The following is a 22,842-nucleotide window of genomic DNA, read 5'->3' as shown; positions in this document are numbered from 1 at the left end:
CCATTTTGATCCGCATTGTTGGATTTTTTAAATTTAAACTATCATTAATTCCTACTTAATTAGAGCCTTAATCTGAAACTGATTCCTGTTTTATGCAAACCAAAGCATCCTGATACTGTCACACCTCAATTATATCAACTGGGAGAAATGAATTTTGCCGAGGTTTTTCTGTAAGCTTCTATTAAGGTGCTGCAAAGTATCTCAGAGCATTCAAAGCAAAAATCTCTCGCTACACGGCGAGCTCTCCACAGGCCACTGTCAGAGACAGGATCCTGGGCCAGATGTTCCCAGATCTGACCCAGTCCGGCAGCTCTGGCGCTCTGAGAAGCGCTGTTTGTGGGGCAGCACCGAGGGGTTCAAACGCCGAACCAGGCCGTGGAAGCCAGCAGGTGAGTTCCAGGGCACAAGGAGGGAGACAGAAAGGAAAGTCGGCTCTGGTGGGCTGTGCCCCGGGAAGGCTGGAGTGTCTGTGGGGTGGGGCGGGGTGGAGCACATGGACTAGCTGGAGGCAGGGGGTGGCGGGGCAGAGCCCCTCCCCCAGATGTGGGCCTGCTGCAGGGGGAAGGGGCTCTCCAGGCCCACCTGCAGCACCGGAAGCTGAGAGAGGTGTGGTGGTGAGAACACCCAGCCCCATGGAGATGACACAGCCTGACACTCTGGCTCTGAGACATGTGACCTGCCCCTTTCATCTCAGGGGTGTTCCTGCCCCCTGTCCCTGTGTTGCCAGAGCTTGTGGGCCTGTGCCGTGCACCGAGCGTGCCTGCTCTCAGCTCCCCACCCAGCCTTGGCACAGCTCAGTGCCCTGAGCCACTCACTGTCTGCAAACCCTCCGGCCTGCACCCAGGCCTGTGCCCACTTCCCGTTCTCTAGCCTGTCAGTTTGCCTTGAGCTAAGCTGGCGTCACCATCGGTACCCTGGATAGCGTCGCTTCCCAAAGGGGCAGTGGGGGCCGGACGCCGGCTGAGATCAATCCTGGGCAGGGGAGACCAGGCTGGGCAGGATCAGAGCCATGTGTGAGCCCCAGGGCTCATAACACCCTGATGTTAGGTGTATTTCTGGGGGCGAGCTTGCTCAGGGGATCCCAATCTGGACACTAACCCTCGCCCGGATCCCCGCGAGGCACAGTGTTACAATGCTGGTTGTGGTCTGGTTCTGTCTTCTGGGTTTTCAAACTTCTGGGGTCACGTTTTCATGGTTTTCTTCCCAGCCACCTGGGCTACCAAATGAGTTTAAAAAACAACTGAAATTCTCCCCTAATCCCGGGACTCCAGGAGTTGGGAGGTTTTATGTTGACGCTTGTGATAAAAACCACAAGTGTTGGTGTCACGCCCCACGCTGAGCACACACCTCGTTCAACACGGCTGCCTCTGGGTCACTTGAACAGTCCTCCTGCCCCTCTGCGCTTCGTCTGGGTTGGTTGGGACAGCTGCCTGGGGATCCCGGCTGCTTTTCTAAACTCTGTGCCTTGGGCCCTGCAGATCTCTTCACCAATTGACTCCTGGGGTTGAAAACCCACCCCACTTAGATTAAACCAGATTCAACGCAGCAGCTTGTGATGATCCTTCTGTGTGTAACTCCCAGTCGGGAAACTTCATCTTCTAAGAGCCCAGCCGGGCTTCCCTTCTGGATCCCGGGCCTGATCCCAGAACAACACCCCGGGCTGCTTTAGCGCCTCCAACGGCAGGGTGGCCTGTCCTGTCTCCACAGCTTCCAAGGCGGCCTGCGAGCGCCAAGCTCCTCCCGTTAACTGGGGGGAGGAGCCGCTGCCGGAAACTGAAAGCGGCGGTGGCTGTAGCCGCACAGTTGCTGGGCCCTGCTCCGAGCCGTGGGGCTGCAGGGAGAGGCGAGGGCGGCGGGATGGCCGGGGAAGGTTTCCTGCAGCGGTTTTACAACGCCAGCGTGTTCGTGCGAGGGGACGATGAAGACTTTTGCGCATGGAGGAGCTACGAGGTGGTGGAAAAGACGGTGGCCAAGCTCGTGGAGTGGCTGTATCAGAGCAGCACCAGGCTGTACCCCAAGGGAGCCCAGCCCACGAGGAGCCACCAGCAGGGGCTGCACCTCCAGATCCGCGCCGGGGAGAGCGCCAGCAACTTCAACTTCCTCATCCCGCTGCGCTTCCCCCCCGAGCTCCGGCTGCGGGGCCACAGCATGCTCCGGGCCCCAGCGCCCTTGGCCGGCGGCTCCCCACCTACGTCTGCGGGGCCCAAAGGGTGTTGCTGTTCCGCTGCGGGAGCAGGTTGGTGGTGGATCTGGACACCCTGAGAGCGGACGGGGCGACCGCCTACTGCGATGAGCCGGCCCCGCATACAGGGAACCCCGGGGCAGGAGTGAGGGACCGGTTCCAGGTGAGGTGAACCCACCCCTGCTAGCCCGGCCCTGGGCTCACCCCCCGCCGGCTCCCCGCTAGCGCGGCCCTGCCTCCTGCAGCCCTGCCGGTGCCCCTCACTCCCGACCCGCAGCCCCTGCCAGCCCAGCCCTGCCGGTGCCCCTCACTCCCGACCTGCTAGCCCAGCCCTGCCCCCCCCACAGCCCTGCCGGTGCCCCTCACTCCCGACCTGCAGCCCCCTGCTAGCCCAGCCCTGCCCCCACAGCCCTGCCGGTGCCCCTCACTTCCGACCTGCAGCCCCCCGCTAGCCCAGCCCTGACCCCCCCCCCCCAGCCCTGCCGGTGCCCCTCATTCCCGACCCGCAGCCTCAATGGCATTCCAGATGAACTATTTCAATTAGAAGACAAATAGAAACAATAACGTGCTAACGTATTTTGGAGGCCCCAGGCCAGAATTGTAAACCTTGGGGTTGATGATACTGCAGGCAGGTCTCTTAGTTACCATCCAAAGCAGGAATCTCGCTGCATTTTAACCTTCCGGCAGGATTAATTTGTTGTGCCCTGTGATTTGGGGCTTTGTCCTACATTCGATCCCTGATGGCTTGTGAGGTAGGTGGAGAAAAGATCTGATGGATTTTCCCCTCCTTTCCCAGGAAAGCATCGACAATCACCACTTGGATCCTGTCCGCATCCTGCAGGACTTCCACAGATATGTGCAAAATGCTCTGACTGCAGGTAATTTGGGGGGGGCGGGAGCAGAAGGGTGGATATGTGGGAGCCAGGGTCTGGAGGGCCAGGAATGTGGAGTCAGCAGAGGAGTTGGGGTACCGGGAGGGTGAATTTGGGGGTGGGCATCAGATCGTAGGGGGTGAGAGGGTGGATTGGACATTGAGGTGGGATTGGGGGGTATGGGAGGGTGGGGAAGGGACCAGAAAGCTAGGAAGATGAATTTGAGGAGTGGGGTCAGGCTTGGGGTTATGGGGAGGGATCAGCTGTTAGAGGAACCATCTGGGTAATTGCTCATAACACTTTTGTTTTCAATTTTCTCTCTCTTCAGATGAAAACAGCCACCCCAGAGACAACGGTGAGTATGAAATAAATGGCGGGATATTGTCAAATAACTGTGGGCCATGTGTATTAAAGAGTGCCAAATACTAGAGCAGATTGACCAGGTACTGATCTCAGCTCCCTGGGGTCAATCCGGAGTCACTCCCTAACTACAGTGGGGTGACTCCAGACATCGTGCTGACTCCGTGGGTGCTCCGGAGCTGGATCATCCACAGGGAAAAATTGGTGGGTGCAGAACACCCACCGGCAGCTCCCCGCCCCAGCTCACCTCCGCTCCGCCTCCTCCCGCAGCGCGCCGCGTTCCCCCCTCCCTCCCAGGCTTGCTGCGTGCGTGAAACAGCTGCTTCCCGGCACAAACCCTGGGACGGAGGTGGGAGAAGCAGGAGCCAGCAGCGCGCTGGGGGAGGAGGCGGGGCCAGGGATGTGGGAGGGGTCCAATAGGGGCAGGGAGGGGTGGAGTTTGGGCCAGGACTTTGGGGCGGGGGTGGGGGCATGGCTGGGGGGGTGCGAACAGGAGGACTTGTGGCACCTTAGAGACTAACCAATGTATTTGAGCATAAGCTTTCGTGAGCTACAGCTCACTTCATCGGATCAAATACATTGGTTAGTCTCTAAGGAGCCACAAGTCCTCCTTTTCTTTGTATCTGCAGCACATGTTGTTCCTGGGTTAGACGCTGAAGGTGAATGAGGATGTGATGTTGGGGTGCTCCAGTTTTGGGGGTACCCTTGCTCAGCCCTGATGGAGAGAGCTGTCAAGGCTTCCTTTTTGATGGTCCAGTAGTTTACTGCCCGAGGGAACAGCTTTCTGTAGAGAGTTGGGTGTCCCTCGTCATCCACCTTCTGGGGTAGCCCTGCCCCAAAGCCCATCTGCAAGATGCCCATCTGTAAGGTGAACTGCTTTGAGAAACCAGGGTAGAAGAGGACCCGGCTTGTGGGTTAGATGGTTCTTTAAGGCTTTGAACCTACTGTCCCCAGCTTCCATCCATTTGATCTTTTGGGGCAAGTGTCCTTCACCAGGCTGGTAAGAGGGGCTGCTGTTGTGGCAAAGTCCAGTACAGCCCGCCCGTAACAGCTGGCCAAGCCCCGAACTCCACCAACAATGGGGTCTACCAGTACAGGTCGACGGTGGTCTAAGGTCCAGCAGTCCACAGCCAGTCCAGCAGCTCCTGCACCCCGGGCTTGGGTAACCTGGGTATTGCTTGGACTTTCCTAATGTCTATGCAAAATCAAATCGACCGGTCTGTCTTTGGCACCAGCTCAGTCGTACTCCTCCACCCGCTGCGGGGATTCCTTGATGACTCCTAGGGCTAGCATAGACTGCAGCTCTTTGTATACCATTTTGCACATCCTCCTTGTCCGGAGCCGGGGGCTCTCCTGGACTTTGTGCCCCAGCTCGGTCTGTATGAAGTTGTAGATCAAATGCATCTGCCTTGGGTGTGCTGAGAACACCGAGGAAAACGTCTGAACTAGCTGTAGCTTCTGTGCCCATTGTTCAGGTTGGAGCTGGGTTTGAATTGGGTGCAGATCTTGAGATGTCATAGCTTGAGGGCCTAGCTCCAGCTCGGGGAACAGAAGGATACGAGCAGGACCTTCTTGATCTCTCCAGGCCTCTTAGGAGGGTGACGGGATATATCCGCATCTCTTTACGCTTCCCAGACAGACAAATCTCAAAGTCAACCAGCCCTACCCTTCTTATTGCCTCACATGGTCCTTGCCATCTGGCCAGCTGACTCGGAGCTTGGTAGTAACAATAATATACTGTCCCAGGCTTGTGTCATCGGGGTTCTTGATTGTAGGTGTGTTCCTGGCAATGCTGAGCTGTAGTGAGGTTCTCCTTTGCAACCCCCTAGCACTCTTAGCCTCTCCCGTAGCTGGAGCACATGCTGCAAGGAGCCTGTCGCTCTGGGTTCCCAACATTCTTCCAAGGATTCCCAAAGGAGGCCCAGAATCCCCTGGTGTGGTCTCCCATACAGCAGCTCAAATGGCAAAAACCCTGTGGAGGCTTGAGGGACCTCCCATACAGGGGTAGCATTCGGTCCCAGTGGCAGAGGTTAGAGGCTGCAAACTTTTTCAGCACCATCTTCATGGTCCCTTTGAACCACTCCACTAACCCGTCAGTCTGCTGGTGGTAGACTGATGTCTTGAGGGATTTGACCTTTAGCAGCTCATGCAATTCCTGCATCAGTCTTGATGTGAAATTGGACCCCCAGTCCACCAGAATTTCTCTAGGTATCCTGACCCCAGTGAAGACCTTCATGAGTTTGGTCGCAATGGTGGGTGTGTTTGTCATGCAGTGGCTGGGGGGGCGGGGGGAGAATAGCCTCAGGTGTACCGTGTCCTGTAATCCTCTGTCACCAATACGTGCCAAGAACCCAGCGGGTTTTTCTCGAGTGGCCCTATTAAGTCCAGGCCTGTTCATTCAAAGGGTACCCCCAGCACCAGCAGGGGGACCAGGGGAGACTTTGGGGTTCTCTTGGACCCCCCCAGGTGACAGTCGGTATCCCAGGCCAGTGAAATCTGAGGCTCATCCTTTCCAGTGTTTTCTCCCTCCCCAAGTACCCACCTCATGGCACCAATTGAACTGGGTGTAAGACTCATTTGCAGATCTCTTGGGGACCTGAAGCTGAACCCTATTTCCCTGGTTTGGGGGTACACTGTCACCTGGTGAGGTTGTTCGTTTCTGCATTCAAAGGGTCGATCTCTTCGCCATTAGCCATAGCTCTGTGTTCAAATTCCCAACTCAGGGTCTGGTCTTCATGTTCTCTTGGAAATCCACTTTTGCATTGGCCACTTGATACTTATTACCTCGGGTGACTGGCGGTTGGTGGGGTGCTGGGTCGAGCTTCCTGGCTGCAGGGAGGTTCCATCTTCTGTGTCTTCTATCTCTCCAGCTCCAACGAGTTCCCCTGGTTTGGTTGTTTCCATTGTCCCTAGACCAGGACTGGATCCCTCCAGCTGGTCTCCATCCCACGGTCCCAGGATCTCCCCGAAATGCTTCAGATCCTGACCTGAGATTACAGGGTAAACCAAAGTGGGTGACAACCCCATACAGCAAGATTCCATGTTGTTCCCTGCCATCAGCTGCACTTCTTCCATGGGAGAGGGCCAGACGTCCTATGGATGCTTTGCCAGCAGATCGTGGCGCCAGGTGGATCACGGGCCTGCACTAAGTTCTTCCACACTGATGTCTGATTGCATCCTGAGTCCTTAGGCCTGTCACTTTGGCCCCAGTGACCCTCACCGGTACTGTCATTTTGGCCAGGCCCTGTGTCAAGGTTCCCTCCCTACTCTGAACTCTGGGGTACAGATCTGGGACCCACATGAAAGACCCCCTAAGCTCACTTCTACCAGCTTCAATTAAAAACTTCCCCCAAGGCACAAATTTCTTTCCTTGTCCTTGGACGGTATTGCTGCCACCATCAAGTGATTTAAACAAACATTCAGGGAGGGCCACTGGGAGCCCTACCCCCCCAAAATATCCCCCCAAACTCCTACACCCCCTTTCCAGGGGAGGCTTGAGAATAATATCCTCACCAATTGGTACTAGTGAGCACAGATCAACCCCCCTGGGTTTTTAAGACCCTGAAAATCAATCAGGCTCTAAAAGAAGAATTGTATTTAAAAAAAAGTAAAAGAATCACCTCTGTAAAATCAGGATGGAAGGTAAATTTACAAGGTGATAAAAAGATTTAAAACACAGAGGATTCCTCTCTAGGAATAACTTCAAAGTTACAGAAAACAGGAATAAACCTCCCTCTTAGCATAGGGAAAATTCACAAGCTAAAACAAAAGATAATCTGACGCCTTCCCTGGCTTACTTACAATTTTTGTAATCCTAGGTGCTTATTTTAGGCAGAGTTTTAAGAGATGGGTTTTCCTGCCCTGGTCCCTCTCTGGCTCCGAGAGAACACACAAACAAAGAGCACAAACCAAACCTCCCCCCGCCCCACCCCAGGATTTGAAAGTATCTTCTTTCCCCATTGGTCCTTCTGGTCAGGTGCCAACTAGATTATTTGAGTTTCTTAACCCCTTACAGGTAAATGATTCTGTGCCTCTGGCCAGGAGGGATATATGTTACTGCATACATAAAGGTTATTACCCTTCCCTTTATATTTATGACACCCTGTTTGTGAGCTCTCACATTGGCTGTCCAGGCTTGTCCATTGCTGCAATCCATGAAGGCCCAGTCACACCACAAGTGCCCCCTCTGGCTACACTCAGAGCACTGGGGGTCCTTCTTTGGAAGTGTTTACCAGTCCAGGGATCTGCAGGTTTTAGCTCCTGGACAGAGTTCAGTAACCCACCCCAACCAGCCAGCACACAATCTCTGGCCCAGAGGTGCTGATAACTTTTATGAAGTGGAGACAGTTGTCACAGAGAGATGCCTGGGTTTGTCAGAACTGTCACAGCGGAGGCTTAAATATGGATTTAGGTACCAAACTTTAGGCAGTCAGCTTTGGAAACTTTTAACTTGACCTTATAAAATAGGAGCAAACAATAATGGGCCAAAAGAAATCTTTGGTAATGCTGATCCCACAATTTCCTTCCCTTCTCTCTCCTCCTAGACCCAGCGTTCCAAGCAAGAATGATCAAACCTAGAGTGCCTCAGATTCATAAATCAATAAAAGGTAAGTTGGACATTTAAGAACATAAGAACAGCCATACTGGATCAGAGCAAAGGTCCATCCAGCCCAGTACCCTGTCTGCCGACAGTGGCCAATGCCAGGTGCCCCAGAGGGAATGAACAGAACAGGGCAATTATCAAGTGATCCTTCCCCTGTCACCCAGAACCAGCTTCTGGCAAACAGAGGCTAGGGACGCCATCCTGGCTAATAGCCATTGATGGACCTATCCTCCATTAATTTATCTAGTACTTTTTTGAACCCTGTTATGGTGTTGGCCTTCACAACATCCTCTGGCAAGGAGTTCATCAGGTTGACTGTGCATTGTATGAAGAAGTACTTCCTTTTGTTTGTTTTAAACCTGCTGTCTATTAATTTCATTTGGTGACCCCTAGTTCTTGTATTATGAGAAGTAGTAAATAACACTTCCTTATCTATTTTCTCTATACCAGTCATGATTTTGTAGACCTCAATCAGATCCCCCCTTAGCCGTCCCTTTTCCAAGCTGAAAGGTCCCAGTCTTATTAATCTCTCCTAATACAGAAGACATTCCATACCCCAGTCATTTTCTGAACTTTTTCCAATTCCAATATATCTTTTCTGAGATGGGGTGACCACTTCTGCACACAGTATTCAAGATGTGGGAAAACCATGGATTTATATAAAGGCAATATGATGTTTTCTGTCTTATTATCTTTCCCTTTCCTAACAACTCCCAACATTCTTTAGCATTTATTTTCTTTTGGGCCATTTCTTTACAACACAGAAAACAATCATAGATCTATTGTCTGGAAATATTACACTTGTGTGTAAGATATAAGAGGTAATTGTTCTGCTCTCCTGAGCAGAGATGAGGTCTGAGCTGTAGTTCTAGAAAACAAGACCTTTCATAGATTCCAAGGCCAGGAGGGACACTTGTGCTGTTAATAAATTGCATAGTCAGTTGCTTGACCACACTTTGATTTGATATTTCATGATGAAATATACCCGAGAACAAATAGCCAAGGCAGCTTTATTAATATGGTACAAGAAGAAGGTTCTGTATCTTACCAATTTCTGAAGAGCCGTCCTGTGCAGCGATGTTACATTGGGGTTCATTAAACAACAAACTAGTGAAAGAGAAAGGAATAAAACCTGTAATAAACCAAACTAGAGAGCGTCTGCGGAGAACTGCTGAACAGGGCTACATGGGGTTCTCAACCCCAGCTTCCAGGGCACAGCTCAAAATTCCTATATTCATAAACTGTCCCTTTTGAGGGAGCATCTCTAAATCTTCCACAAACATGTCTCTACAGCTTCCATCTTAAAGAAAAATGAATGAACTCTTACCTACAGATATATATAAAAAGCTAACGTCTATCTATCAGCACATGCATTAAATTCTCCACCCACCTAGTAGATTTCCATAAACCCAATGTGTCAGCTACCTAGCAAGGAAAGGTTGCCAGCACATCACTCTGGAGTGAGTTTTTACCACTCACTTTCCTCAACTTCCCCTTCTCCAGAAAGATTAGTAAGAATTTGTGAGTCAGAACATTTAATCTCCTGCTCTGATCTTCTCAGTACCAGCCTTTCACTGGAGTCTGAGTTGTTCTCGTGTTCCTTTGACAGTTTCTCCTTTGTGTGTGGATAATAAAGGATCAGTCGGATGGGAAATGCCAGCGTCCACATCTACTGCCAATGTGTTGGAATTTTCTGGGATTACTCGTAGATCCCTTCAATTTCATCAAAATGTGTCTCCCTGGTCTACCTTAGACCGGGAATGCAGCTGTTCTTTAATGGTGCCCCTTTGGCCCCAAGTATCAGAGGTGGGATCCCTCAGGCACACTCTATCATCTGGGTTAGAGATGGGAGATCATGGGCCCTTTTCTCAATATAAAGTTTCTGCTTCCGCTTCTGATTGTCTTTCATCTTCCATATGGTTTCATTGGTATGAGATTTCAGCAAGTTATCAGTGATTGGTAAATTCTTCCCATTACCAGCTGAGCTGGAGAAAAGCCATTCTCCGAGGGTGTACTTTGGTAAACAGTAATGCTTTATACAAGTCACCCCAAATGTCAAATTCTTTACTGTCCGTACAGACCTTTCCACAAATCCATCAGATTGGGGGTAATTTGGACTTGATTTTTTGTGATGAAAATCCCAATCCAGGGCAAATTGCCTAAAATCTGCACTGGAAAATGGCAGCCCATTATCGCTGAAGACTTCATCTGGAATTCTGTATCTGGAGAAGACTCCCTTCATGCCGGCTATCACTGACTACTATTAGTACTATGCAGCGTGCAAATTTCTAGATTTAGAGACTAATCATAGACTCATAGAATATCAGGGTTGGGAAGGACCTTGGGAGGTCCAACCCCCTGCTCAAAGCAGGACCAACCCCAACTATATCATCCCAGCCAGGGCTTTGTCAAGCCAGGCCTTAAAAACCTCTAAGGAAGGAGATTCCACCACCTCCCTAGGTAACGCATTCCAGTGCTTCACCATCCTCCTAGTGAAATAGTGTTTCCTAATATCCAACTGGACTAATAATAATAATCTGTGACTATTGAATAATCCTTTGATTGCCAGGTAACGCAGTCAATGCTGACCTTCTCATAAGGCCTTTGTGGACCTGGATGAGGTCTCAGCAGCTCTGCTTGTTGGCTTGGCTTGTATTTCAGGCATGAAAAGCCGTTTCTTACCATGTTAGTAATGTCGTGAGTGATCTTCAGCCTATACCACACCTCTCATGCTCGTTGTTTGCGCTTTTTAATTCCTAAATGTCCCTCCGGGATCTTCCGTAGCTTTACTTTTCGGAGGATCATTGGAATTACAACCTTACTGCGCTGAAAAATCACCCCCTCTATCACAGTAAGTTCATGTCGGCTGTTCCAATAGTCTCTTATACTGGAACAGCAACTGCTTATTTCTTCTGGCCACCCTTTAATGATCGCTTCTTTAAGGGTCCCCGACGATTCATCTTACTTCATTTCCTCTCTCATTTGTTGCAGTTTCCTGTTAGCTACTGGAGTTGCCTTTACAATCAGATCTACATAGGCTTATGTCCCTGTCTCTAAAGTCTTCTCTGGTTTCGTGGGAGCCACTGCTCTGGAAAGCGCATCTGCCGTGAACAGGAATTTCCCGGGTGTGTAGGTCACAACCAAATCATACGTTTGCAGCTTTATCCTCATTCTCTGAATCCTTAAGGTTCAGTCGTTTAGCAGTTTGCTAAATAACGCTACCAGGGGCTTGTGATCTATTTCAACTTCCACTGTCTGACCATAAATATACTGACTGAATCTCTCACAGGCAAACAATATTCCTAAAAGCTCCTCTCAATCTCTGTGTATCTGGTTTCTGCCTCAGTCAGGGATTTGGATGCATATGCCACTGGCTGCCAACAATCCTCATTCTGCTGTAAAATCACTGCTCCTAACCCAGACTGTGAAGCATCTGCGGAGATTTCAGTCGGCCTTCCTGGTGCATAGAACTTCAACACTGGCTCTTGGATCCGTTGTTGCTGTTTTAAACTTTCCCATGATTCCTTCTGTTCTGCGCCCCAGGACCATTCATTTGTATACTCTGGGAGTTTTCGCAGAGCTAATGAACCATTTCCAGGAACTGTTGGAAATCTTCCTTTGACTGCAGCTGGGGCATCATTTCTTCCTCTTAGCTAGTTTTACACCTTTGTTGGAAATAATGTCTCCAACAAAAGTCTGTTCTGTAACCCCGAAAACACCTTTCTCCCTATCGAGTTTGAAGTTTGCAGTTCTAGCTGCATCCAGGACTTCCCGAAGTCTACAATCATGCTCCTTTTCCTTTGGGCCCCAGATGATTATGTCCTCCACTGAGGTATCATCATCGTTAGTATGTTCGTGGACCATATGCATGGTTTTGCAGCACACGTCTGGTGGTGAAGCTCTGCTGAAGGGTAAAGTGCAAGAATCTGTATCTTCCCAACAAGCAGGGAATTACCTGTGCATAGTTTTGAGCTTTCTTCAGTTAATTTTAGCTGCCAAAAACCTGAGGATGCATCCAATTACTTAAATATTAAGCATTTGCAAATTGAGCCATAATCTCTTCTCTGGCTGGTAGTTTGAAATGGTCTCTCCCTAGAGCCTTAGTGAGGTCTCTGGGATCTAAGCACATGCGTAGCTGGATGTTATTTTTCTCCACAATGACTAGGGAGCTGACCCATTTTGTTGGCTCCTCAATTTTTTGTGTTACTTGCATTGCTTCCATCCTTGTGAGTTCAGCCTTGAGTTGATCACAGAGTGCAAATGGCACCCTTCTATATGACTGGGTAACTGGAAGGACCTGCTTGTTTATCTGGATTATCTGTTCACTCTGCGAGCAACTCAACCCTGGAAACAGGTCATGATATTCCCGAAAGAGTCTCCTAGTCAGGTTCAGTATGATCTTGCAGTGAGAGCACCGGTTTTACCAGCCTGAGTTTCTCACATGCAGCCAGGCCTAAGATTGGTGTCACCCCCTTTGGCACTGCAATGAATGGGAGCCTGAACATGGTGTTTTTAGGTTGATGCTAGCAAGGCACACAGCCCCTCCCCGCCCTTCACTGGTATATTTGTTCCAGAATAACCAGGTACTTTGATTTTGGTTGGTCCCAGTTTGGGTCTTATTTTCAGTTTCTCATAATCTTGTTCAGACAGCGTATTAACCTGAGTCCCTGTGCCCACTTTCAGTGGGATAATTGCTCCATTCACTGTCACAGGCTGTCGTATGCAGTCCCTCTCATTGGGCTTGCTAGATCCCAGAACGTCTGTGAAAAACTCCTCAACCCAGACTGTCTTGAACTGAGTGCACTTGACTGTTCTGCATTTGGGATCTGCGGCATTTTGCAAAAGGATTATTTTCCCCACGTTTACGACGGAGTTTCCGAAAGGCAACGCACTGTTTGGGGCCACGCTATGATCCACACCTTCCACATCACCATCTGTACCCAGCCTTCCTCCTAGCAGTGGTCTTCATAGCGAGTGGTTCCACAATTTGATTTGACCTAGTCTGTCTATATTCTTTCACAGTACTTGGGTAACCCCTTCTTGTGGATTCAGCTCTTTGGCTTGTGCTTTCACAGTTTCTGTTGTCCTGAATATCTGGGGAGCTTTTTCTAAAGTTAGTCTCCTTTATGGAGCAGTCCCTCTCTTAACACGTTGTCTTTAATGCCCCAAATGATTCTATCTCTGACCAGAGAATCTGCCAGCTCACCAAAGTCACAGGTGTTACTGAGTTTCCTTAATTTTTTGACATATTCCTCTGTGGCATCACTAGTTTTCTGCGCACGTGTAAAAAAAATTCTCTCTCTCAAAGGTCTCATTACTTTCGGCATGCAATGTTCCTCAAATGTAGTCAGTGTTGGACTTAATTTCTTGCTTTCACCTTCTTCAAAGTTAAAGTCGTTATAACTATCCAATGCTTTCTCCCCAACAACATGCAAAAAGATAGATGATTTCACAGGATCACGTTTCTCCTCCACCCCTCTGGTTGCTGAATACAATTCAGATCTCTGCTTGATTTTTTCCCCCTCGTTCTCTGCAACATTTCCTGACAATGGCAGACTGGATGGAAGTTGCAACACATCCATTTTTAGCCTTGTTTCCCCTTCATAAAGTAGTCAAGCTACTACTAGATTCATAAAATACAAACACAAGCCTTTGTTCGTCTCTGTTTGCTGCTTCACATGTACTGATCTGGGGGGTCATTAAACCAGTGGTTCTCAACCAGGGGTACACATACTCCTGGGGATACACAGAGGTCTCCCGAGGGGTACCTCAATTCATCTAGATATTTGCCTAGTTTTACAACAGGCTACATAAAATGCACTAGCAAAGTCAGTCCAAACTAAAATTCCCTACAGACAATGACTTGTTTATACTGCTCTATAAACCATACACTGAAACGTCAGGACAATATTTATATTCCAATTGATTTAGTTTAAAATTCTGTGGTAAAAATGAGAAATTAGTCAGCGATTTGTCAGTAACAGTGTGGCTGCGACACTTCTGTATTTTTGTGTCTGATTTTGTAAGTCGTTTTTCAGAGAGGTGAAACTTGGGGGTAGGCAAGACAACTCTGCCACCGAGGGGTACAGCAGTGTGGAAAGGCTTAGAGCCAGTGCATGAAACAACCATCCAGTGAATGAGAAAGGAATAAAACTTTTAATAAAACCAACTGGAGACCAGGTGTGGTGAACTGCTGTACGCAGCTAACCTGTGTTCTCCACCCCAACTTCCAGGGCACATCTCTAAATTCCTAGACTCTTAATACACCAGTCGCTTGTTTGCTCTACCAGGCAGGACAGGTTATAGCTTAGCACGTGTTTGCAAGTTGTATTGTAGCCTAGGGCCCGGCCTAGGGTGAATCATGACCAGGGACCAGCATCTGTGGAGTGTCTACACTAGGGTTTACACTCATTGGCTGTGCAAATGCCACATCCGATCTGTGCCGATCTCCCCATCTCATAGAGAGAATCACACTGCAGCCTTGGGACCCCAAATGCCCGGCTGTGCAGCTGATTTTCCGGCTGGGCGAGGAGGAGCTAGTCTCTGTGGATCTGGTCCCTGCTGTCCAGGATAAGGTGGTGTTGTCTGAAGACTGGCAGACAAACGACCTGGCCAGACTGTCCGACTGGTGGGACAAGGAGCTGGGCAACAGCCAGGAAAGATTCCACCAGAAGAGAGAGGAAGTTGGGAGAGTCAGTGCTGACATAGTGGCCAAAGATGGTTTCTGGAGGTAAAAAAGATCCACCGCTGAAAGGAACTGAAATGTTCCCTTGGTCCTGAATCAACATTTTTATTTCCCAGAGAGAGATTTTCATTTTGACTCGAACTGAAATGTTCAGCTTTTGAAAACTTAAAAAAAATTTGAATTTCTGAAATGTTGAATTTGTTTGTTTTTTTTCATCCTCTGTCCCCTTTTTTGGCCAGTGAATCCAATAGAAGGATGGGTTCCAGGCTGGTTTCCTCCCCATCTATTCCTTTTCCTTCTTTTTCCACTCTTGAACTCTGGAAAAGTTAGTGGCAAAGGGAAAAAATGAAACTTGGGCCTTGTCTACATGGGAAACCTTCTTTGGTTTAAGCCACGGCTTGAATTTAAGCCAGTCTAGTTATACTGGGATAGCCCTGGTGTGGACACTCATTCCCGTTCAGGAGTGCCTTGGTTTGGTTTTGGTGAGTGGGAACTGGCAGTCTGCACCTGGCACTGAAATGCGTCTGCCTCTGGACTAGGGTTAGGGGTGTAGGGGCTGTTTATACAGAGATCCCTCGCTCACTGAAATTCAATGAGGTTGCTCTTTCCCTCGGTTCCAGGTTCTCTTTTGCTAATGCCGAGACAGCTTTTCTCCGGGACATCGACAGTGATGGGGGGCAGTGATGGAAAGCTCTGAGACTCCTGAAGGTCATAAACAAGGAGTGCTGGGTCCCAGAATATGGCAAGATATTGACGTCTTACCACCTGAAGGTGACTCTCCGAGCATGCCTGGGTGGGACCATCTGCTGTAAGGGGATGGTTGTGTGTGTGTGTGTGGGGGGGGAATAATTCAAGCATAGGTAGCTGTCTGTCTGGACTCAGGCTCTGGTCTGAGATGTTGTGAGTTGTGTCAGATCCCAGGCAGTGCAATCCGTGTTGAGTGTAGGCGTCTTCTCTGCTTTTGCTGGAGGACTCACAGAGACCTGGCGATATTGTATAATTCTAATCTATTTTTGACTCTGATCCAATCTCATGATTCAGGGCTTAGGCTAATCATCTGTGGAGATCAGGAAGGGAATTTTTGTTCCCCCAGTGCCCAACTGGCCAGGCTCATTCTGGGTTTCTTTCAACTTCCCCTGAAGCACTGGGGACCTGCTACAGCTGGAGATGGGAAGCCAGACGGGGTGGGCTGGTGCTCTGAGCTGGTCCAGAGACTCCTCTTTTAGGTGCCTGGCTGATGGGTCTGACTCACATGCTCAAGGTTGCCAGATTTGGGGCTGCTCAGGGATTTCTTCAGGTCAGCCTGGAAGACCTTTAGCTCAGACACTTTTTCTCTGCAGTGTCGCTCAAGTGTCTGAGTTCAAGAACTGCTCAATCCCCCATCTCTAACTTGGTCACCCATAAAAATATTCAGGGGAGACAAAATCAGAACTGCTGATGGGGGGAGGGGAGTGTGAACCCAACAAAAATCTTTAAAGGAAACTACCAAAAAGACTGGGCCAGATTCCCAGCTGATGTCACTCGGCCTTAGCTCCATTGGAGTCAATGGGGCCAGATCCCAGATGGGGTCACTCGGCCGTAGCTCCACTGGGGTCAATGGGGCCAGACCCCCAGCTGTAGTCACTCGGATGTTGCACAACTGGGGTCAATGGGGTCAGATCCCAGCTGGGTTCAATAGGCTATAGTGGGGTCAGAATCCAAGCTGGTGTCAAGAACTCGAGGAGTTACACAGATTTCCTTCATCTTGGCTATGTAAGTTTCCTCTCTCTCTGTGCAGACCGTTCTTCTGTGGGCCCAAGATATTCACCCAGAGACGGAGAAATGGGAGACCCTGGAGTCGTCCCTGAAGACCCTCCTGAGCCTCCTACGTCACTGCGTGAACAAGATAAAGCTCCCCCACTATTTCCTGTGTGACTTTAACCTCTTCAACAAGCGCTACAGGGAAGGTAACGGGTTCTATGAGTGCCTGGCCTTACAGGTCCTCAACAAGGAGGGGGAGCTGTTGGAGGTGAATCCAGCAGACTATATATCCCTGAGAGTCCCCAAGAAGCATTCTGAGAGTCCTGGGGTCTTCAGCAGAGCAGAGACATCTCTCCAGGGATTTAATTCGAGCCACCTGAAGAAGCTGAAGGAGTTGGAGGAGAAACAGCTGTATGAGAGGGAAGAGGAAGAGCCGGGTAACAAAAATGTAATGGCCTAGCCAGTCCAAGGGAGGGAACACGTTGAGCCCTGAAGGATTTAACAGAGGAGCAGATCCCAGCTATAGGATTATGCCGGGAAGCAGCCACAGCCATAGCTAAGAATGAGAAACGTGTCATTTGAGTAGCTGTAAAATACTCATGCATCACCAGTTTGACTTGAAAATTGCTGAGCTCCATGGGGGCCAGGGTTGGAGTTAGTGCTGAAAATGTCATGGTTTTTCCCTCAAATATATAGCCCCTCCCCCACTGCCCTCACTTTAAAATTTCTCCCATTCTTATCATGGGTCTGTCTAGGTGAAGCTGGGCAAAATATTCAGGACATAGTGGATGTGACATGAACTGATATTCAGTAATTAAAAAGTTACTGGGTTGTGGGATTCTGGCTCTTGAGATTGACACGCACCAGCCATGATCATCTGTGCCACCTACAGAGCCCACTCAGGGCTGGTGTAGCTGGGAGTTCCCCCCACACACAGCCAACACCCCATACTCTCCCATCGGGGGCACTGTGGGGAGAGGATCACGAAGTCGTGGGGGCGATGCTCTGGAATTGCCCCACATGAAGCCAGTCAGGGTCCTGGGGCAACGTGCCTACTTTCGGTGAGCGCACTGTCACCAGGGTAAGGAGCTTACACAGCTTCGTCCTTCCTGAGTTTGACCTTGGAGCATCCAGCATCCCCGTCCACACCGTGCGCTTCCCACAGCCAGTCTGCCCAGGTGGGACTCCTGGGGAAGCCAGGGGGCCCTGCACCCCAACTCCGCAGTCAGACGTGACTGAACCAGCATTGTAAAACGGAAAGTGTGTTAGACGAGAGGAACATAGAGTAGAACAGGACACGGTTAGCACAGAAATCAGTGATTTTCAGCCTAATCCATCCCGGAAGGAGGGGAGCCCAGAGCCAGGGCTCTGGCCCTCCCCTGCACTCCAAGCTAGCTGAGACTGACCCGCTTTCAGCTGCCTGACCCCTGCCTCTGCCCATTGCTCCTCGTCCTGTCTTTGTCTGCTTCCTGGACAAACGGTTTTCACCTGGTCACATCCCCCTCCTAGGCTCCAGTTAGGAAGGGGACAGCCATAGCATAGGTGCAGCCAGTGGGAGCAGCCCCCGCAAAAGTCACACTCCCTTATTACCACACTCTAGACATTGGTGTAATACCGAGGGAAACTGAGGCACACACAGTATTCATGCAAAACAGTAAGACTCACATAGGCTCACATACAACATAACAAGGTGAAAAAAAACCCACTTCATCACATCCCCCCCCTTCGAGACCGAACTGAGTGGGGTCACTTTAACCAGTGACCTGGGGAGGTTCGGGACCCCCTCTCCGGGACAAAGCATCAGCTATAACATTGGCACTCCCCTTAACATGGGCCACCTCCATCTCATGCTACTGGAGGGACAGACTCCACCTCAGGGGCTTAGTATTGGCCCCTTTCATCTGGTGCAGCCACGGCAGGGCGAGTGGTCAGTATACACAGTGAAGTGCCTCCTGAATAGATCTGGGTATGGCCTCCTAAGAGCCCAGCCCAGGCATAGCCCGGGGCAGCAGCTTCCTGCTCAGGTACAGGATGGGGTGTTTCTCCTCCTTTCCATTAGTGTACATTGACACCGCACCCAGCCCTGTGTCTGGCGCGTCAATGAACACCATCGAGTGCTTGTCAAAGTTTGGGTTTCCCAGCACAGGGCCCTTGACCAGAGCCTCCTTCAGCTTGCAAAAAGAAAAGGAGTACTTGTGGCACCTTAGAGACTAACCAATTTATTAGAGCATAAGCTTTCGTGAGCTACAGCTCACTTCATCAGATGCATATCGTGGAAACTTGCAGAGACCCCTCTGGCACTGTCCAGTCCAGACCAGCTTGTCTGGCTCACCCTTCTTACATAGCTCCGTGATGGAAGCTGACACGGAGTTAAAGTGGGGCACAAACCTCCGGTAGTGCCTTGCCATCCTGATAAAGGCCTGGACCTGTTTCTTAGTCTGAGGAGCAGGCCAGACTCTGATCGTCCCTACCTTGGCTGGCTCTGGATTTAGACAGCCACTCCCCACCTTGTGGCCCAGGTACGACACCTCGGCCATCCCCACCTGGCACTTGCCAGCTTTTACAGTTGGCTCTGCATCCTGGAGGTGACCCGGCCCCCTCTTTCCTGGGACACATGGTCCTCCCAGGTCTGGCTAACAAACCACATATCATCAGTGTATGCTACGGTAAAGTTCTCCATACCATTCAGTAACTGATCCACCTGGCGCTGGTAGGTGACTGGCACCTCCTTGAGGCCAAAAAGTAGAACCAGGAATTGGACATATATAGATTCACTGACAAACACCTTTGTTAAGATTGTCCAGGGATAGCTCATGCCCTTCCAGAACTGAGTTCATCAAAACTCAAACTTGTGCAAGCCAGAAAATATGGAGTTCAGGTAAATGCCCAGCACAACCTTAACTCTGCCCCACCCACCCCCCGGAGCTTGCAATAGCCACTGGGAGTTATCCACATGCCCCACAGCTGTGTTCACTGTGATAGGTGGCACTGTACTGAATGGGGGAGGGAGCAGATGGAGCTGCTTGGCAGAGCTGTGATTGGGATATGAGACCTTGGGGGCCCTGCCTCTCTGAGGAGATCTGAGCCGCCCCCCACCCCCGTGCGATCAAAAGAAAGAGGGGCATGCAGACCTTGGGAGATCCAGTACCCCTTGTTTCAGAGCGGCGTTGTGCAGGCTGGGTCACGAGCAGGGCACAGGGGGTGTCTTGCCATGGGGACTGTCAGCAGTGAGGTAAGTGATGAGCGAGGTCTGTGGGTTTAATGAAGGAGGAGTTAAAGCATCGTCATGCATACAGGGGAAGGGGCTATAAAAGGGATTTTGTACAATGAGCAGCTGTGCTGTCCTTTCTGTGGAAAAGGCTCCGTGTCTGAGTGTAGGGCGGCCGTAGGGAGCTCCTGCTCCGTACAGGTCAAAGGCACGGTGTAAGTGTGGGCATTAGGGGCATATTGGGGCATCGCTCAAAGAGGGCAGAGTTAAGGTTGTGTTGGGCATTTACCATAACACTGTATTCCTTGAGGTTCCAAAGCTCGAGTGTTGCTGAGCTCAACGTTCCAGAAGGGCACGAGCTAGCCCCGGGCAACCTTTACTCTGCGTTCACGACGGTTTTTGTCAGTGAATTTCCTAATTTTTTTGAACAGAAAGAAAATGTTGTTGCCAGGAGCTAGTGCTCATTGAGGCAGCTGCAGGTCTCATGTCAGTGAGCAGTTCAGATGCTCCTGTGAATAACACCTAGCTCTTACACAGCGCTTTTCACCAGTAGCTCTCAAGGAGGAAAACATCATTATCCCCATTGTACAGATGGGGAAACTGAGGTGTGAGGTGACTTGGCTAAAGTCATCCCACAGGCCCAGGGCAGAGCCAGGAATAGAGATCAGTTTTCTGAGTCCCAGTCCACTGCTTTCTCCACTAGGCCAGATGGTCGCTATGTGATTTTTAACTGTCCCCCCTACCTCCTGCACACTGTTCTCATGGGATAATGGCCGTGCGTTGCAATGTTTGCAGTGTGTAGATGCGAACAGGGCTGATGAGGGAAACCTCATCCATGATCTAGTTCCCAAAAGCTTGACGGTTTTATTATGTCGGTGCTACGGTGCCGTGAAGCATGTGAGAGAAGACTGCTGTTTCTCTCTCCTCCCCCACCACTCCAACATCTAGGCCCCCCCTAATATTTCCAGCTCCCCTTCCCATTCAGCCATCAGCATTTAACACTCCAAGGCTCAGCAAATCACAGGCAGAATCTGTGAACTTGAAGCCAGGTTGTTTTTGGCTGGATCTCGGGAACCCGTTGGTCAAATGGCCCCACGTCTGGATCCCCGACCGCAGCCCGTGCCGCCATGGGACCCACCCAGTGCCCAGGCAGTCTGAGCAGGGGCATGGAGTTTAGGCACTGAGAACAATCGAGCTTTAATTAGAGCTGGACTGGCCACAAACGACAGCAGAGGGTTCGGCTATAACAGGCACCAACCCTGACATCTCAGAGCACCTCACAATAGTCAATGGGTTTATCCTCATGATGCCTCGGGGAGGCCAGGCAGGGCTCGAGTCCCCACTGTACACATGGGGAAACTGAGGCAGAGAGGGTCCACGTGACATGATCAAGGTCACACAGAGAGTCTGTGGCAGAGCCAGGAACTGAACCTAGGAGTCCTCTGAGTCCCACAGCGACCCACTGCCCCATCCAGCTTACCTGCCTCCACGTCTGTTCCTGGGCTCGGGGCATTTCTCCCCACGGTTTGTTCATGTGCAGCGACGGGGGCTACAGTCTGTGTGAGGGTGTGTGTGTGTCTGTGCAGCACCTGGCGCAACGGGGGCCCCAATCTCAGGGTCCTTGAGTCGATGTCCCGGCGGGCTGTGGCGCTGGGGTAGATGGTTACTGGACAGAGACAATCACCACAGTATCCCCCTGAGAGACCCCCAATATCTCCCCAACCTCCCCCCTCAGAGACCCCCTGACATCCCCCCTCAGAGACCCCAATATCCCCCTAACCTTCTCCCTCAGAGACCCCCTATATCTCCCCTCAGAGACCCCCAACCTCCCTCCTCAGAGACCCCAACATCCCCCAACCTCCCTCCTCAGAGACCCCCAATATCTCCCCAACCTCCCCTCTCAGAGACCCCCAGACATCCCCCATCAGAGACCCCCAATTTCTCCCCAACCTCCCCCCTCAGAGACCCCAATATCCCCCAACCTCCCTCCTCAGAGACCCCCAATATCTCCCCAACCTCCCCTCTCAGAGACCCCCAGACATCCCCCATCAGAGACGCCCAATATCCCCCAACCTCCCTTCTCAGAGACCACCAACCTCCCTTCTCAGAGACCCCAGTATCCCCCTAACCTTCCCCCTCAGAGACCCCCAATATCCCCCAACCTCCCTCCTCAGAGACCCCCATATCTCCCCTCAGAGACCCCCAACCTCCCTCCTCAGATACCCCCAATATCTCCCCAACCTCCCCACTCAGAGACCCCCAGACATCCCCCATCAGAGACCCCCAATATCCCCCAATATTCCCCAACCTCCCTCCTCAGAGACCCCAATATCCCCCCAACCTCCCCTCTCAGAAACCCCTTGACATCCCCCATCAGAGACCCCCAATTTCTCCCCAAGATCCCCCTCAGAAACCCCCAACCTCCCTCATCAGAGACCCCAATATCCCCCAACTCCCCCTCAGAGACCCCAATACCTCCCCTCAGAGACCCCCGATATCTCCCCAACCTCCCCCTCAGAAACCCCCTGACGTTCCCCCTCAGAGACCCCCAGCGTGCCACCAACATGATTTCCTCAGAGCCCACCCCGACATCCCCCTCAGGCCCCTCCCCCCAGTGACCGTTGCGGCCGTTACTCCCCCTCCCCCTCCCCCGCCCTGTGCTGGAGCCGCCTCCTCCCCGCCCTTCACAGCTGCGCTGCAGCGGGGGAGGGGAGTCATGGCGCCAACCGTCGCTGGGGGGAGGGGGATGTCGGGGGTCTCTAAGGGGGGAGGTTGGGGAGATATTGGGGGTCTCTGAAGGGGATTTGGGGGAGATGGGAGATATTGGGGTCTCTGAAGGGAATATTCGGGTCTGGAGAAGATATTGGGGATATATTGGGGTCCCTGAGGGGATATTGGGGGGATACTGGGGGTCTCTGAGGCGGATGTTGCGGGGTCCCCGTGAGGATATTGGGGTGTCTGAGTTGGATGTCGGGAGGTGAACAGGGAGGAGGTTGTGTGGTCCTTGAGGAGGGATATTGGGGGGGGGTTGGGGATGAAACTGGAAGGTCTCTCAGGGATATTTGGACATGTCTTTGAGGGGGGAAATTGGTGGGTTTCTGTGTGGGTTATTGGGGGGATATTGGGGCATTTCTGAGGGGGCATTGGGATTCTTGGGGGATACCGGGGGGAGGGTCCCTGTGGGTATATTGG

General features: G+C 51.1%; 1 protein-coding gene and 1 long non-coding RNA gene across 2 annotated transcripts in view; one reads left to right on the top strand and one right to left on the bottom strand.

Annotated features, from left to right (window-relative positions):
* The window catches only part of LOC311523014, a 32,280-nt gene extending 10,051 nt beyond the window's left edge, over positions 1–22,229 (bottom strand). Inside the window, exons 1-2 of the long non-coding RNA XR_014712242.1 lie at positions 22,215–22,229; positions 21,131–21,316 (exon numbers count right to left, since the gene is read on the bottom strand). This is a non-coding gene — a long non-coding RNA (uncharacterized lncRNA). The remainder of the gene's footprint in view (positions 1–21,130; positions 21,317–22,214) is intronic.
* On the top strand, positions 1,756–3,187 carry LOC311521850 (uncharacterized protein). The gene is made up of 2 exons (XM_084630530.1): positions 1,756–2,345; positions 2,979–3,187. The coding sequence occupies exon 1, from the start codon at positions 1,858–1,860 to the stop codon at positions 2,260–2,262; it is 405 nt and encodes a 134-aa protein (XP_084486656.1). The 5' UTR covers positions 1,756–1,857; the 3' UTR covers positions 2,263–2,345; positions 2,979–3,187.
* Positions 22,230–22,842: the final 613 nt, after the last annotated feature.

The sequence above is a fragment of the Lepidochelys olivacea genome (genome assembly GCF_965140295.1).
Source record: "Lepidochelys olivacea isolate rLepOli2 genome assembly, chromosome: 6".
Taxonomy (NCBI): Eukaryota; Metazoa; Chordata; order Testudines; family Cheloniidae; genus Lepidochelys; species Lepidochelys olivacea.
Note: the sequence above shows the minus strand (reverse complement) of the source record. Positions and strands in the feature narration are given on the sequence as shown.

Coding starts and splice junctions, on each gene's coding strand:
- LOC311521850 (XM_084630530.1), top strand. CDS start 1,858: ATGGCCGGGGAAGGTTTCCTGCAGCGGTTTTACAACGCCAGCGTGTTC.